The sequence below is a fragment of the Narcine bancroftii genome, chromosome 5 (genome assembly GCF_036971445.1).
Source record: "Narcine bancroftii isolate sNarBan1 chromosome 5, sNarBan1.hap1, whole genome shotgun sequence".
NCBI classification, from domain to species: Eukaryota; Metazoa; Chordata; class Chondrichthyes; order Torpediniformes; family Narcinidae; genus Narcine; species Narcine bancroftii.
The window spans coordinates 175,902,138-175,918,244 of record NC_091473.1 but is presented as its reverse complement, the minus strand read 5'-3'; the positions used below and the strand labels follow the sequence as shown (position 1 = coordinate 175,918,244).

Genomic DNA, 16,107 nt, shown 5'->3' with positions numbered 1-16,107 from the left:
TAATGACAAAACTAATATGAGTGAATTCAAAAAACTTATTTAGTGCTACATTTAGCATCCTTTAAGACTTGGAAAGTCGGATGACTCCCATATCACAGATCATCTACCCTCATCGCTCATGATGATACATGGCTAAACCAATGTACTTTTATACCTTTGTTATCTTGTCCAAACTAACCAAAAAAAGTGTGGAGCAACACAGTGAACACTAAGCTCAAGGTAGAAAATCATGGACAACATAAACCAGGCAGAACTGGCTTGAGAGCTTCCATCACTGACACATCCCGGACGACATAACCTGGCAGGACAGACTCACCAACACCAAGGTTCTGGATAAAGCCGGTTCTCTCAGCATGCACCTCCTGATAACAACTTCGGTGGCTTGGCCATGTCCAGTGCATGGAGGATGGTCGTATCCCAAAAAGACCTTCTGTGGGGTTGGCTGGCTGAAGGATGTCAACCCACTGGCCGGCCACAGCTGCGGTTCAAAGATATCTGCAAGTGTGATCTGAAACTCGTTCACATCAACGCACTCAACTGGGAGCTCCTTGCTGATGACCGTGGCCACTGGAGAAGCATAAAGAGCGGTGAGGAAAAGCAGACATGCCAGCTGGAGGACAAGAAGACACGGAGGAAGCAGAGCCAGCTGACCACAACCCATCATTCCTACCTTATTTGCAGGAAGGGTGGCAGGAACCATCAAGCAAGAGAGGCCCTTATGAGCCACTCCAGACGCTGGTCTAAAACCAACTGACTATCCGTGGCACGATCATTGCCTTCCAAGACAGAGGACGCCCACTATCATGTGAACTTGATGACCCATGTGTATAAACCCAAGAGTGAATGATCATACTGATCAAGCCTGTCTGTTCCTGCTGGAAGCATATTCATGCCAGCAGCATTAACCATAATCCTCTTATCCCTACACTCAAAGTGCACACTCTCAAAGAATCAGCTCACAAAAGGGGAGGCCAATGTGCAGAACAATGATTTTGGCCACCAAGACCAGGAAAATTAAATCACACTAAAATGCACAAGAAACACAGCAGATTCATTTCGACTGACAAAGCACACGCAGGAAATCTTCAAGGTTTTGTGTTATTCTGCACGTCTCCTCAAAATCGCCACCATACAAAGGTTCCAAGAACTGAAATGTTTATGCAATGTGACCAGGCAGAGCCAAACCCTCCGACACAATTCAAAAAGTCAAAGTTCAGGATCGTTGCAAGATTACAGTATATACATGATAACAAATACAAGCCCAAGAATCTTTGTTTTTACTTATCAGTAGTGTTATGAGCCCAGAGGACCCCAAAAACCCAGCAGCAACAGAAATTCACCGACAAATGGTGACTTAAAGTTGCTTTTAATTATCTTTGAACATGAAAACAGGATCACGCTCTAACTTAGTACAATTAGCTTAACCTAACATAATTCTAAGCTCATGTGCATGTAAGTTTAGAAAGGTTCTTTGATTCACAGTCCAATCTCACTCCTCCAAGTTCCCTGGTTGCAGGCAATTCCTATACTGTGCACAGAATTTAACATTTATGAAGTTCACCAGCCTTTGGTGCTTGAAAACTAAATGGTTGCTGCTCAGGAAGGTTCTTGTGCGATTTCAGAGAGACTTGTTTGCTGGACACAAACTTATGCCTTGTAATCAGCCACGTCAATGTCTTGCCAAAAAAACTTTCCCCATCAGGGATTTCCAGATGATAACCACAGGTCACCACAGAGTTATTTTTGTTTCCCTTATTTCATATGAAACATTAGGCAGCCAGTCCTCTCCTCTTGCAAAGACCACAAGGGCTTTGGCCAGGCTGAACTAAGCACTCACAACCAAAATGGGGTTTTGCCACAAACTTGCCAGCTTGTCCTGTTCCAGTCCCAGCTGCTGTTGCTGATCTGAATTCTCTCACTCTCTCTTCTCCCCCCCCCACCCCCCCCACCAAGAGAAAAGCCTGTTTGACTCACACTGCTTGCAAAACCACATGACCGCCTTGGAACAGCAAGCTGCACTCAGATAGCCTGCAGCTCTGGACCTAATCCTCTGAGTTCTTCCATTTGTTGCTTTTTAAAACAACAATCCATTAGTGAAGTCCCTTGGGCACGCCCCAAAGCTTTTGCAAAGGAACTCAGAGTTGGGGTGTCTGTCTTGAGCAGAGCCCCAGTATTTTAAATCAGATCTGTTTTGAACTGTTTGTATGTGACCTACACTAAAAAACCTGCTCCAGTATAAAACACAACAATTTGTCACACTTACCCACAACAAAGGAATTTTAACTCAAGTTAAAATTCAGTGAAAACTAAACTGATTTTAAAATCACTAAAGATATAACCATACACAATAGATAACATGTTATAACAATGTAACTCAATGTTGAGGTATATATTTCTATACATGATCAATTTAATATCTTGACAAACAATCTGCTATCACATTATTTGTACCTCTGATATGATTAATTTGCAGATTATATTCTTGCAATATTAAACTCCAGTTTAACAATCTTCTGTTTTTATTCTTCATTTTATTCAAAAAACACCAGAAGATTGTGGTCAGTAAATATCACAATTGGTTCATGAGAGGTACCGAGATATACATCAAAATTCTGCAGAGCAAATATTATAGACAACAGTTCCTTTGGTAAACATTGAATTTTTTTGAAAAGTAGGCAACTGGATGGTCAATTTCATTATGTTTTTGTAACAAAACTGCACCTGCTGCTCCCTCACTGGCATCCACTGCTAAAGAAAATGGTCTGTCAAAATCAGGAGATTTTAACACAGGGCAATGGCATAGCACCTCCTTTAAATTTTCTAAAGCTGCCTAAAACAATCTTTAGTCCACACAAATTTCTCCCTTTTATTCAAAAGATTGGTTAAAGGAAAAGCAACCTCAGCAAAATTTCTGCAAAATTTCCTGTAATATCCTGCCATTCCTAAAAACCTTATCACTGTTTTCTTGCCATTGGGAATAGGCAATTCAGAAATTGCATTTACCTTAGCTTGAATAGGTGCAACTTTGCCATGGCCAACTACATAACCCAAATATGTTATCGTGGCATTTGCAAATTGACTTTTTGCTAAATTAACAGTTAAATTTGCTTTGGATAATCTTGCAAACAAGTTGTCCAATTGCCTTAGATGTTCTTCCCATGTGTCACTTTTTGTGACCAAGTCATCAATACAAGCATCTGTATGAGTCAACCCTTGGATAACCAAATTAATCATCCTCTGGAATGTTGCAGGGCCATTTTTCTTGCCAAAAGGTAACACATTATACTCGTATAAACCAGATGGAGTTAAAAAAGCTGAAATATTCTTTCCTCTCTCAGTTAGAGGCATGCACCAGAAACCCTTCAACAAATCCAACTTAGTAAGAAATTTAGCTTTGCCAATTTTATCAATACAGTAATCTATTCTCAGAATAGGATAAGCATCTGTTTTAGTTACTGAATTAACCTTCCTATAATCTGTACAGAACCTAACAGTTCCTTCTGGTTTTGGTACCAGAATACAAGGAGAACTCCAATCCGAGTTTGAAGGTCTAATAATGTCATTCCTCAACATATATTCCATGTCCTGATTCATGATTTTACTCTTTTGAATGTTTATTCTATATGGGTGCTGGGATTTGCCTCTCCTACATCTACATCATGGTAAATCACTGATGTCTTTTTTGGAACATCAGGGAATAAATTTGTGCATTTCAAAAGTAATTCTTTCAACTACATCTGCTCTTGTAACTTAAGATAGCCTAACATTTCTTCCAAATTTTCTGAGTTAGACAGGCGCACAGGAACCATGGTTTCTTTAAGGTTACCCTCACAAGATTCTGTTTTCATAATCTTATGACCTCAACCCTGTCAACAACTAACACCTTTGTTACAGATTGTTCACTACCCTTATTCTCATAAGGTTTCATTCACAATTCACCCTTCAAGTAATATCCACAAGCCATTTCTTTAATCTCCTGTTCACTTAATGCTTTGTCCCTTAAGTCAATAAGATCTGTATCTCTCCTCTGTTGTTGAATTAACTCTTTCCTTACAAAGAGAGATCTTAACTCTCACAATTAACTTTCTCTTTCAAGACTATTTCAGAAGTACTCTATCTATTTCAGTAAGTCTCTATCTTCCTCAGCTCTCATCATTTTCTTAGACAAAGACCTTGTTACAGCACATGCAGGATATATCTCACAATCCTCTTCAACCTCATCCTTGCCAGGCTGATTTGTTCATCTTAAAATTGACACAACTTTATCCTCTGCCAAATCATTCCCTAATAAAAAATGAGACTCCTTGCATGGGTAACTTTAAAATAACTCCTACCACAACAGGTCCTTTAATTCTCAATTCAGCACTATGTTGTGAAGAGATATTGACTCTACCTCACCTCCAACACTTTTAATCAAAGTTGGCTCCCCTGTGTCAGTCTTTTGATCAAGAGTTAAAACATTTTCCAACAACAGTGAATGAGCAACTCCAGTATCTCTAAGAATTTTAATTGGAACCTGTGATTCTCCTTTCTTTACTGAAACCAAGTCCTCTGACACAAAAGGTTTGAAAACATCCATGACACCCTTACTAGGTTTGGAACATCTGCTCTCCTTAAATTCAACTGTCTGAATACATGTTTCTGGTAAAACCTCTTTTTTTTTGGTCTCTTTTCAACACTAAACAATTTGCAATAACATGACCAGGTTTCTTACAAAAATGACAGAACTTCTGTCCTTTCCCATCTTTTCTCTTAGCATTATCCCCAGACTTAATTTCAGGATTACCAGTCTGCTCCACATTATCCTTCTGAACAGGTTTATTAATCTGTTCCACATTAACCCTCTGAAAAGGCCTACTATTCTGGAATTTGTTTTTGTGAATCAGGGAATATTCATCTGCAAGTCTTGCCGTTTGATGCCACGTCCCCATGTCTCTCTCATCCAGGAATAATTTAATCTCATTTGGAACACACCTTTTAATTTCCTTTAATAATATCAATTCTCTCTATCTGTCAAAATCATTATTTATTCCTTTTTAGGTGCACAAACAGTCAAAACATTCAGATTTTCCCAAAGCAAAATCCATATAAGATTGGTTCCATGTTTTCACCAAACTCCTAAATTTTTGTCTATATGCTTCTGGAACCAACTCATAAGATTTCAATACTGCTTGTTTAACAGTATCATAATTTTCCACTTGCTCTGTAGTCAGAGTATGCAACTTGTGCTTTTCCCTTCAATACACTTCGTAGTATAAGAGGCCGTTTTTCTTTTGGCCCTCTTGAGCTCTCAGCAACCTTTTCAAAAAGCTGAAAATATGTATCTATATCTCCCTCATCAAAAGGAGGCACTAGATTTACTTCTCTACTAGCCAAAAACCTTTCCCCAGGAGTTACAGCCTCAATTCTCTTACCTCCCTCCATCTCAATTTTTAACTTCTCTAATTGAAACCATCTGTCCCTTTCAATTTCCTCCCTCCATTTTTCAGCCATCTCTAACTCATATCCTCTGTTTCTCAGACTCCAACACCCTCAATTTCTCCAACTCCAATTGCAATTCAAAAGATCTATCCTCTGGAAAATTATCTAAGTCTTTCTCAACAAATTTTCCCTCCCCCATATAATATTTCACTCTCATCCTCTGTATTTGTATTTTCCTCATCCAATGCTTGACTTCAGTCAGTTTTAATGCCTCAGAAATAACCATCAGTTCCTCTTTTCTCTTGCTTTGCAGGTGATGGTTGTGACAAAAATGTACTAACATCCATTGCTGCTGTTTTTCTGCACACGCAAGCTTTAAATTAGCTTGAAAAAAACAATTAAAACTCACAAAAACTCCAGAAGTTTAAGATCACAATACTCTAGCAACAATAGAAATTCAGAGGAGAACAGTTTTGCTCTCAGAGAGGGAGAGAGTGAAACAGAGAGAGGAGTCACAGAAATCATTTCCAGAAGGACAAAGATGGCAAACTTTGGAAGGCTGTCTGGTCGAAGGAGAAGACTGGTGGTGTGAAAGGTGACCCAAAAGAAAGAGGATCATCTGGAGAACCGTGAAGGGGGCAAATTTAATCAGCAAGACTGATTGAGAAGGAATCAGTTGCGGAGGTCCTGGAAAAGGAATCTCTCTCTGAAAACCAGCAAGAACCCTCCTGAGTGGTAACCAAAGCACCAAAGACTGGTGAACTTTGTTAATGCTAACTTCTGTGCACAGTACAAGAATTGCCTGCAACCAGTAAGATTGGACTGTGATCCAAAGAACTTTTCTAATCTTAAATATACATGACACACACCTGCGCTTAGTGTTAGAGGGGGGAATTAAGTAGTTAGTTATGTTAAGTAATAAGTTAAAATTCAATTCTGTTTTCTTGTTCAATTATAATTAAAAACTACTTTTGTTTAAGTAACCCTGTGTTGTGGTGCATATCTATTGCTGCTGGTTTTGGGGGTCCTCTGGACTCTGTAACAAGAGTATGTGCCATGTGGTGCGGACCCTTGATGGTTGCTGGCAATGTTCCCTGTAGATTTTCTCGATGGAAGGGAGGGTTTTGCCCATGATGTCCTGGGCTGTGGATGCTACCACTTAGAGATATCGGTGGCCCCATACCATGATGCAGCCAGTCAGCACACTTTCCACTATACATCTGTGGATATTTACCAAGGTTTACTATGTCAGAGCAAACCTCCACAAATGTTTGAGGAAGTGCCTTCTTCACAATGGCCTTCGTGTGTTTGGTCCAGGAAAGATGCTCCAAGATAGCGACTCCAAAGAATTTAAATTTGGTCATCCTCTCCACCTATGATCACTGGAATTCTGATTTTCCCTCCTAAATTCTGTAATCAGCCCCTTTGTTTTGGTGATTTTGAGTGTGAGTTGTTGTTAATATTTCATTCAGTCAAGTTTTCTATCTCCCTTCTATATGCTAACTCACCACTCCTTTTTATACAACGCACCACTGTAATATCAGCAGGGAATTTGTAGATGGTGTTGTTTTCACACAAAGAGGTTTAAGTTTTAATTTCCTTCCACAGATCAAACCTTTTGTCCTGCCTCTCTAAAAATTGTAATTTCTAAATGATGCTCTCAGAGAATAAGCCATGACTGCTAAATATTATAATTGATAACAGAAAGGAGAATAAATGTAGAAATACACAAAAATTGGTTTAATATAGTTTCCAATTGGGAAACTAAATCCTGGGTAAACAAATCTGATCCTCACCTCCATTCTCATCATGAACATTGTGACAGAGTAAATAGATATGTTTTTGGGAGATAAATTGGGTAAGGTTTGTTAAAGTAGGTTACATACAAACACTTTAAAACAGATCTTATTTAAAATACTGGAGCCCTGCTAATGCTAGACATATCAGCTCCACAGCTTTTGCAAGAGCTTTGGAGAGTGCCCACAAGACTTAACTAATGGATTGTTGTTTACAAAAAGACAACAGATGAAAGATCTTGTTGGAGCCATAGATTGTCTGGAGCTGTTTTAAGAGGGTCCTGTGGTTTTGCAAGCAGAGAGAGTCAAACAGGCTTTCTCAGAGAGAGAGAGAGAGAGACACCGATCACTTCTACAGTATAATAACCAGCAACAGCAGCTGGGACTGGAACAGGACAAGCTGGCAAGCTTGTGGAAAACCTCATGTGGAAGGTGGGATGTAAATGCTTGATTCAGCCTGGTAAAGAGGTTATCATCTGGAGAACCCTGAAGGGGGCAAGTTTCGTCAGCAACACACTGACGTCGTACAACAAATCGACAAGAACCTTCCTGAGAGGTAACCATTTACCTTTCAAGCACCAAAGCCTGGCGAACTTTATAAATGTTTAATTCTGTGCACAGTATAAGAATTGCCTGCAACCAGTGAACTTGGAGGAATGAGAAGTGAGATTCGATGTAAACCAAAGAACTTTTCTGAACTTACACACACACACACACACATACACACATCATATACAAGTGCGCTTAGAATTAGAAGGGGTTGTTAGGTTAAGTAAGTCAATAAAGATAAGTTAAAGTGTGATTCTGTTTTTGTGTTTAAAGATAATTAAAAGCAACTTTTGTTTAAGTCACCATTTATCTTGGTGAATATCTATTGCTGCCGGGTTTTGGGGTCCTCTGGGCTCGTAACAACATCATCAGCTTTCCTCTTCAACTCTCACAAATTTACGTTATCATATTGGACCCATTCCTATCCAAACCCCTTCTCCGCTAATTTAGACTGGTGTGCCAATCTTCTTCCTCCAAGATAACAACTTCTGCTTGACTCTGTTAAATTTGACATCTTCAACAATATTAGTGATACAATTGTGGGACTTGGTTGTGACATTTCCTTCCTCCTTTTGCCTTCTTGCTGGCAGTGATGTGAGCTTGGGAGGTGTTGTCTGAGTAGCTCAGATAATTTTGACTGCAGTCAGAATGAAATATTAATGACAAGAATTAGTATTTAGGATGGTGCCTGTCAGATGGACTGCTTTGGTGTCAATGTTCTTGGGCATTGGTGGATCTGTATTTCATTCAGGAAAATACGCAGAAGATCATTATTCTGATTATCTTTCACTTACAGATGACTGAAAGGTGTCAGGGGCAAGTTGGCTCTGCAGAAGAACCTAGTAAAACACCATCGGCTGCAGACGCTATGATTGTAGTGAACACACCAAACTGCTGGAGGAACTCAGCCAGTCTTTTCAGCATCTATAGGAGACCGACTTTTCAGGTCCGAGTCCTTCTTCAAGTAAATAAATCAGAAAAATCAGAAGTAGGACATAAAGTCTCAGAATTCAAACAATGGGAGATGAATCCAGACCAACAAAAGGTGTTAATTGGACGTAATAAGGGTCTAGGTAGAATTTATCATGTCTGTGAAAGGAGGCAAGGAATGTAGAGACAATGGGAGAGGGGAGAGAAAAAGTGAGTAGGGTTTAACAAAAGCCAGAGAAGTCATTATTAATGCCATCCGGTTGGAGGGTGCCCAGTTGGAAGACGAGGTGTTGTTCCTCCAATTTATGGGTGGCCTCAGACTGGCAGTGCACAAGACCGTAGACAGACATGTCAATAAGGGAATGGCATGAAGGCAGAAATTAGTGGCCACTGGGAGATCCACACTATTGCGGCAAACAGAAGAACCTGTCTTGTAGCCTTTGGTCCTTGATGACCACCATAGTAGTGGAAATGGTCATGGTAATCCCATTCATTGTCACGGATTAGTCTTGCAGTGGCTGAGATAACTACAACCTTTCCTTGCTGCTGAATCCACCCCATCTTCCAGAAGCCTCTCCCTTTTACTACTATTGATTCCTGTTTAGCTGGGGCTCCTTCATGCTCTGGATTTCAAGGGGCAGTTACTTCCATCTTACCTCTGGAATCCAGCTCTTTTCTCCATGACCTTGGCTTTAATTAGGTTTGAATCTGAACCTAGATTGGTTTGTTCTGCTTTGTGAACAGGACTGATTTTAGCAATTTTTTTCAACATCCTATCAACATATTTTATTATCTGTCAGTTCAAAGCAAAGTTAGACATCTTAACTCTTCATTCATTCCTCAAGATTAATGGATGTTTAGTTCCAAGAACTTGGTTACACTTGGTCCTGCCTGAAGTTTGAATTCAATTGTTAGAATACAATGGTTGGAATGTGGAAAGAATTTCTTACAACCTGTCTCAATCACAAACAACACAAATACATCCATTCCAAAAATGAATAAAAGGTTGAAGTTCTTGTTCAGAATTTGAAATTTGCTTCTTCTTGAAGCGTTTTATATTTGTGCGTTAGGAAATCTACCTGTCAGGTCAATGACTAGTGACAATTAACGAGGAAAAGTTATAATCTCAAAAATCTATCTCCCTTGGGAGAAAATAGATTGTAAATCAATAGATCTTGGAAGTTCTACTGATGAATCAAAGTTCGTCTTCCAGCAAAAGTCCAGTAAAAATATACATCAATGCAAGGCAACTCATCAGCCGCTTTCTGCAATTTCATAACCCCTGTCATTTACAAAAGGAGTATTAAAAATTGGATAGACCACAGACTTAAAATGGACATACATTCTACAAATGGACCAAATGATGTTGCTAATCTTGCGAAGAGTATACAGTTACTCCAAAATTAAAGTCACAACAATAAACAGAGTAAAATACACGATTTTTAACTCATTTGGTAGGATTACAAAATTGTTTGAAAAATATTCTCAAAAAATTGCAACACTTTGGTAAAAAATACTTTCTGTTTTGCAGTGATGGGGGCAAAATGTTAATGAGTTTATTGTCATTCACATTGTACAGTGTACATAGGCACTTAAGTTCTTACTTTCTGCAGCCGAACAGGACATTGAAGGGTGAGATTGGTGGGAAATCCCCTCAAACAACAAAAGGAGGAGGAACTCCTTGGGTACCCACATTAGTTGCAATGGTGCTACAAATGGCTAAGACTACAAGGTAAAATAACAGGATGTGCAAATTAATATGAACGTTAATAGGCTTTGCATTGTTTTCTCTGGTATATATATAAACAGAACACTATGAATTTGAAAAGACCTGGCATTTTTAATTTATATATACATACACACACAAGCATATAATATATATATATATATATATATATATATATACATATGTAAATAAGTGCACACACACATACATACATATGTATGTACATAATTGTATGTATATATATATATATATATATATATGTGCATGTATATGAATATATTTATGTATGTGTATATATATATAATGTGTGTGTGTGTATATATATATGTAAATAAGTGCACATACATACATATGTACATAATTGTATGTATATATATGTGCGTGTATATGAATATATTTATGTATGTGTATATGTATGTGAGTATATATATATATATATATATATATATATATATGTGTGTGTGTGTGTTTTTTTTTATAAAGGACTTTAGGGCTTATTTTTTTTAGAAACATAAAAATCACTGAAGTGCTGGTCAGTTAAGGAAAATCACTGCATCAGAAACAGGAACACCAAGTGAAATCAGACAAGAACAAACACTTAGTCCGATTGCCAGTATCAACACAAATAATCCCATTTCTCCATCCCATATTCCTACCAACTCCAGCATCATCTCCAAAACAGTGCAAGACAATTTAGTTTATTTAGTCTCAGTTTATCCCCACACACAAACTGCCTGCACATTTCAGTCCACGCATTTACAACAAAATATTAGGAGATGGTCAACATGGCTTTGTGCATGGTTTGTCATGTCTAATCAATCTTAGATTTTTTCCAAGGATATACAGAAAGTTGATGAAGGAAAGGCAGTGAATATTGTCTACATCTGGGTAGGGGTGGGCACAGCACATTTTAGAGGGACCACATTTTATATTTTTTAGGTGTTTTTATGTAAGTCAGTAGGAGAGCTGTCCAGAAGAAACCAACTAAATGATTGGTTAACAGGAAAGGGGGCCCATAAACATTGTGCAAAGTCCTAAGGGAGCCATTGTCAAAAAGAAAAGTTGAGAATGGCTGGTCTATACAGATTTTAATGAGGATTTTGACAAGTCCCCACATGGGAAGTTGGACAAGAAAGTTCCTTTGCTCAGCATCCAGAATGAGGTAGCAAACTGAATTAGACATTGGTTTTACCAGAGTGTCCAGAGAATTATAGTAGAGGATTGCTTCTCTGGCTGGAGATCTGTGACTAATGGTGGGCCTCAGGGATCAGTGCTGCGTCCATTGTTGTTTATCATATCTATCAATAATCTGGATGATGAGGTGGTAAATTGGACAAGGCAAATTTGCAGATGATACTAAGCTTGCAACAGGATCTGAACCAGCTGGAATAATGAATTGCTACACGTCAGATGGAATGCATTACTGACAAGTGTGAGGTGTTGCACTTTCTGAGGACAAACCAGGTTAGGACTTGCATGGTAAAAGGTGGCCCACAGCAGATGGATCTGGGAATACAGATACACAATTCCTTGAAAGTGATATCAAAGGTAAATAGGCCAGTAAAGAGAGCTTTGGACAGAGATAGGCACTACCAGTAACCACAGAGACTAGACTGAGAGAATGATATACGGAAGAACCTTGCTGCCCTGGATCCAGGTATAGGAATGGAGGGAAGAGAGAAGTGGCTGGACCTTTATGGCCCAGGACCACTGGGAGGAGTCCTAGAGTATGAGTCATCAGTGGGTGGGGCCAGCTCCAGATATACAACCAACAATGGTAACTATATACAATGGAGGAAACATATCACCAAAGGGAGAATGGCTTATTGATTACAGCAGTTGGAATCATGTTAAAGTTGTACAAGACAATTGGGGAGCCAAATTTGGAATATTGCACAAAATTCTGGTCATCTACCCACAGGAAATAAGATTGAACGAGGGCAGAGAAAATTTACAAGGCTTTTGCCAGGACTTGAGAAGCTGATAGAGGGAAAGTTCGATATAGTTAGGACTTTATTCCCTGGAGCATCAGAGAATGAGGGGAGATTTGATCGAAGTATACAAAGTTATAAAAAACACAGGTAGACGTTTTCCACTGTTGGGTTGAGACAAGAACTAGAGGAAATGGGTTAAGGGATGTTTAAGGGGAACATTGGAGGGAGCTACTCAAACCGTGGTGAAAATGTGGAAGGAGTTGCCAGCCTAAGTGGTGGGTTCTATTTTAACATTGAAGAGAAATTCGGATAGGTCCATAGATGGGAGGGGTATAGAGAGCTATGGTACAGGTGCAGATCGATGGGACCAGGGGGAATCGTTATGCACGGGCTAGATAGGTGAAGGGCCTGTTCCTGTGCTGTTGTGTTGAATGATAGGCTGTGCAGACGACTGACTCCAGAACCAAGGTATCGGTCCGGGGGTCGGTGTGGTCTTAGATTAACGCAGCATTTACACATACTCCTCCGGAGGAACACTGAAAACAAAACGAACGGGCTGGCTGCGAAGTGCCAGGGGCTGGCACGGGTTTTTACATGGGAAGATGCGCTATTTCCACCGCATAACCGCTGCACCGCGAACGCCCTTCTCGCCGAAAACCACCGAGAGGCAGAGGGGATTGGACAGAAATTACATCATTTCATTGCATCTTCTTGCAAGTCCGATTTTAAAAAAGGTCACTGGGAAGTCTCTGGTGTGCAAACAATGAAAGGATGGGAGTGGGGGGAGGGAGGCGTGTTTTTACACTCAGTGCCCTTCCCGTCTCGGGTGGGTGGTGGGGGGGAGGCATGTTTTTACACTGGGTGCCCTTCCCGTCTCGGGTGGGTAGGTGGGTGGGGGGTGGCATGTTTTTACACTGGGTGCCCTTCTCGTCTCAGGTGGGGGGGGGGTGGAGGCATGTTTTGGGTAGGTGGGGGGAGGCATGTTTTTACACTGGGTGCCCTTCCCGTCTCAGGTGGGGGGGGCATGTTTTGGGTGGGTGGGGGGCATATTTTTACACTGGGTGCCCTTCCCGTCTCAGGTGGGGGGGGGGGGGAAAGAGGCATGTTTTTATACTGGGTGTCCTTCCCCTCTCGGGTGGGGGGGGGGGAAAGAAAGGCATGTTTTGGGTGGGTGGGGGGAGGCATGTTTTTACACTGGGTGCCCTTCTCGTCTCAGGTGGAGGGGGGAAGAGGCATGTTTTTATACTGGGTGTCCTTCCCGTCTCGAGTGGGGGTGGGGGGGAGGAGGCATGTTTTTACACTGGGTGCCCTTCCTGTCTCCTCCGGGAACTGGAACAATGCAAGCAAAGCGCCTGCCCCAGACCCCAACCTCAGCTCGACTCCAGAATTCAAGCCCGCAACAAAAGAACCCCGATTTCGCAAACCTGTCGGTAAGAAATGCGTGGGTGTTCTTCAGGAAAAGCAAACACTTGGGAAAGGCAGATCGCATTACAAAGCAGCTTCGAAACGGGCCAGGCTTCCCACGCCAATAAAGAACGACTCGTTGAAATGCCTCCCCTCCCCGACCACACGCCCAGGAAAGAGACGTTGTCGTGTGTCGGCTGGAGGAACGGAGTAGAAACCACTGCAGTACAAGCACCTGGGGGGGGGGGGGGGGGGGGGGTGGGTTGGAACACACGGAGACAGAGTGCAAGCCGACTCCAGTCTCCTACACCGCTGTCAAGCCCCGTTGATAAATCAGCTTCAACCCCCACCACCACGTTAAGTCGGAGGAGGGTGATAATAACCCCTGGGACCCTTCTGCGTGGAGTTTAACACGGATCCCTCCCTTTAAATCGGATCTTTTGCAAATTAAATCCCTACTTACGTTTCTCGTCATCAGCGTGTAGCAAAGATGCTGCTCGGGACAGGACGTCCAAGGGGGTCTCCATCCTGTAAATCGATCTGCATGGAAACCTCTTGGAGCCTGAAAGAGTGAAGGCAAACAGAGCACACTGCCTGGACCCCATCAAAACCCCGCTCAACAGCTTTCCTTTCTGAACAGGACAGCCCGGGACCACAACCTCCAGCGTTCCCGTCCGGAATCAAGATCCCTCCCTCCCCCCCCTTCATTACCAACGATCAGGGATTAGTAAAAAAAATCTGAAGGTTATTCCCACTGGTGGCGTTTGCAATGAGTGGCCGCAGTGTTATTTACCTGTGCTTGGGGCCAGCGCCTGCTTGGCTGTGAAGTCGACACAGCGAGGCGGAAGTATGTGAGGAATGATGGAATTCTCCCCTGGCAGGTGGGGAAAGTGAGCCAACATCATTGGCTCGGAGCAGCTCCAAATTCGGCGTCACGTCCTCAGGTAGAGGGGGGTGACGCGGAAGTGGCTGCGAGTGCAGTTGTCACCTGTCATTTGCAATGTGTCTCCTGCAGACGGGCACGTTTTGATTTCCTCTCCACTTTTGATTCTCGGTTCTACTTCTATTTCTCAATGACTGCACACCAAGAAACCTGCAGGGAGATTTGCATTAAACTTCAAGAACGTGTCCATTGGGGTGGGGGTTGGAGGGGGGGAGCTGGGAGCATGATATTGCTCCTATCCTGCCCCCTCGAGAGCACTCTGGCATTTCTTGAATGGAGTTGGGTCTGGAACAGGTCCTGAATCAGAAAAGTCTTTAGGGGAAGTCGTCCAGTGTTAAGAGGAGATGCATCATGAAAGAACAGTAACGAAAATACTACAGACGCGAGGCATTAAACCCATCAAAAGGTAGGAAAATCGAAGGTCAGTCACCATGCAGTGAGAAATAAAGTTTTAAGATGTTAACTTTCAAGCAGCTACCATTATTATCTATAATTCTGGATTTCTAGAGATTCTACGCACAGCAGGCAAGTGTCTTTTCAGATAATGCACCTCATTATTGAAGAGTTTGGCAGGCCCTCTTTTGAATGCCTCATGATCAGTCACTTTCCCTTTTTTCTAATGAATCGTCATAAATGAAAGAGGACGCATCCACATCCATTTCTGTACCCTTCTCCATCCTTACAACTGTTGACACCCCTAGGCTTTGCTACTTCTGCTGACAAAAGGCAAAGGAGGAAAAACCCAACACCCAACCCCAACCAACCAATTTTCCCCTGCAACCTCTGCAATCGTATCTGCCTGTCCCGCATCGGACCTTTCAGCCACAAACGAGCCTGCAGCTGACTGGACTTTTTACCCCCTCCATAAATCTTCGTCCGCGAAGCCAAGCCAAAGATTATTCCACAATTGGTGCCATTACCTTCAAAGTCTGGGCATTAAATACTGGGCTTCATATATAAACCTCCCCCCCCCCCACTCTCTCTCTCTTTACCTGACTCTTTTAAGCCTTTCTCCAACAGTGTCATCAAGTTTGCAGGTGTCACAACAGTTGCCCTGATCAGCAACAGCGATGAGTCGCACTACAGAGAAGAGGTGGAAAATCTCGTCAAATGATGCAAGAGTAACAGCCTGAGACTCAGTGTGGACAAGATGAAAGAGATTATTGTGGACATCAGGAGGACCAGGAATGACCACCCTCCACTACACATCAACATCTCTGTAGTAGAGAGAGTGGAGAACACCAAATTCTTTGGAGATCACTTTTCTGGCTTCCTTTAAAAGCACTTCTAGGTCTACACTAGTGAACTTACCTTGAACACGGTCCTAAAATCCTACTGCTCAACTCCTCTCTCCAGAATCAAATATCTTCACAGTTACAGTTGCAGTTTATCATTCTTGCACCT

The 16,107-nt window shown here is 41.6% G+C and overlaps 1 protein-coding gene across 1 annotated transcript in view; it reads right to left on the bottom strand.

Annotated features, from left to right (window-relative positions):
- Positions 1 to 14,623, bottom strand: part of vgll4b (vestigial-like family member 4b) — a 139,378-nt gene extending 124,755 nt beyond the window's left edge. Inside the window, exons 1-2 of the mRNA XM_069939871.1 lie at positions 14,554 to 14,623; positions 14,224 to 14,322 (exon numbers count right to left, since the gene is read on the bottom strand). Coding sequence (XP_069795972.1) covers positions 14,224 to 14,287 — 64 coding nt within the window. The 5' untranslated portion in view covers positions 14,288 to 14,322; positions 14,554 to 14,623. The remainder of the gene's footprint in view (positions 1 to 14,223; positions 14,323 to 14,553) is intronic.
- Positions 14,624 to 16,107: the final 1,484 nt, after the last annotated feature.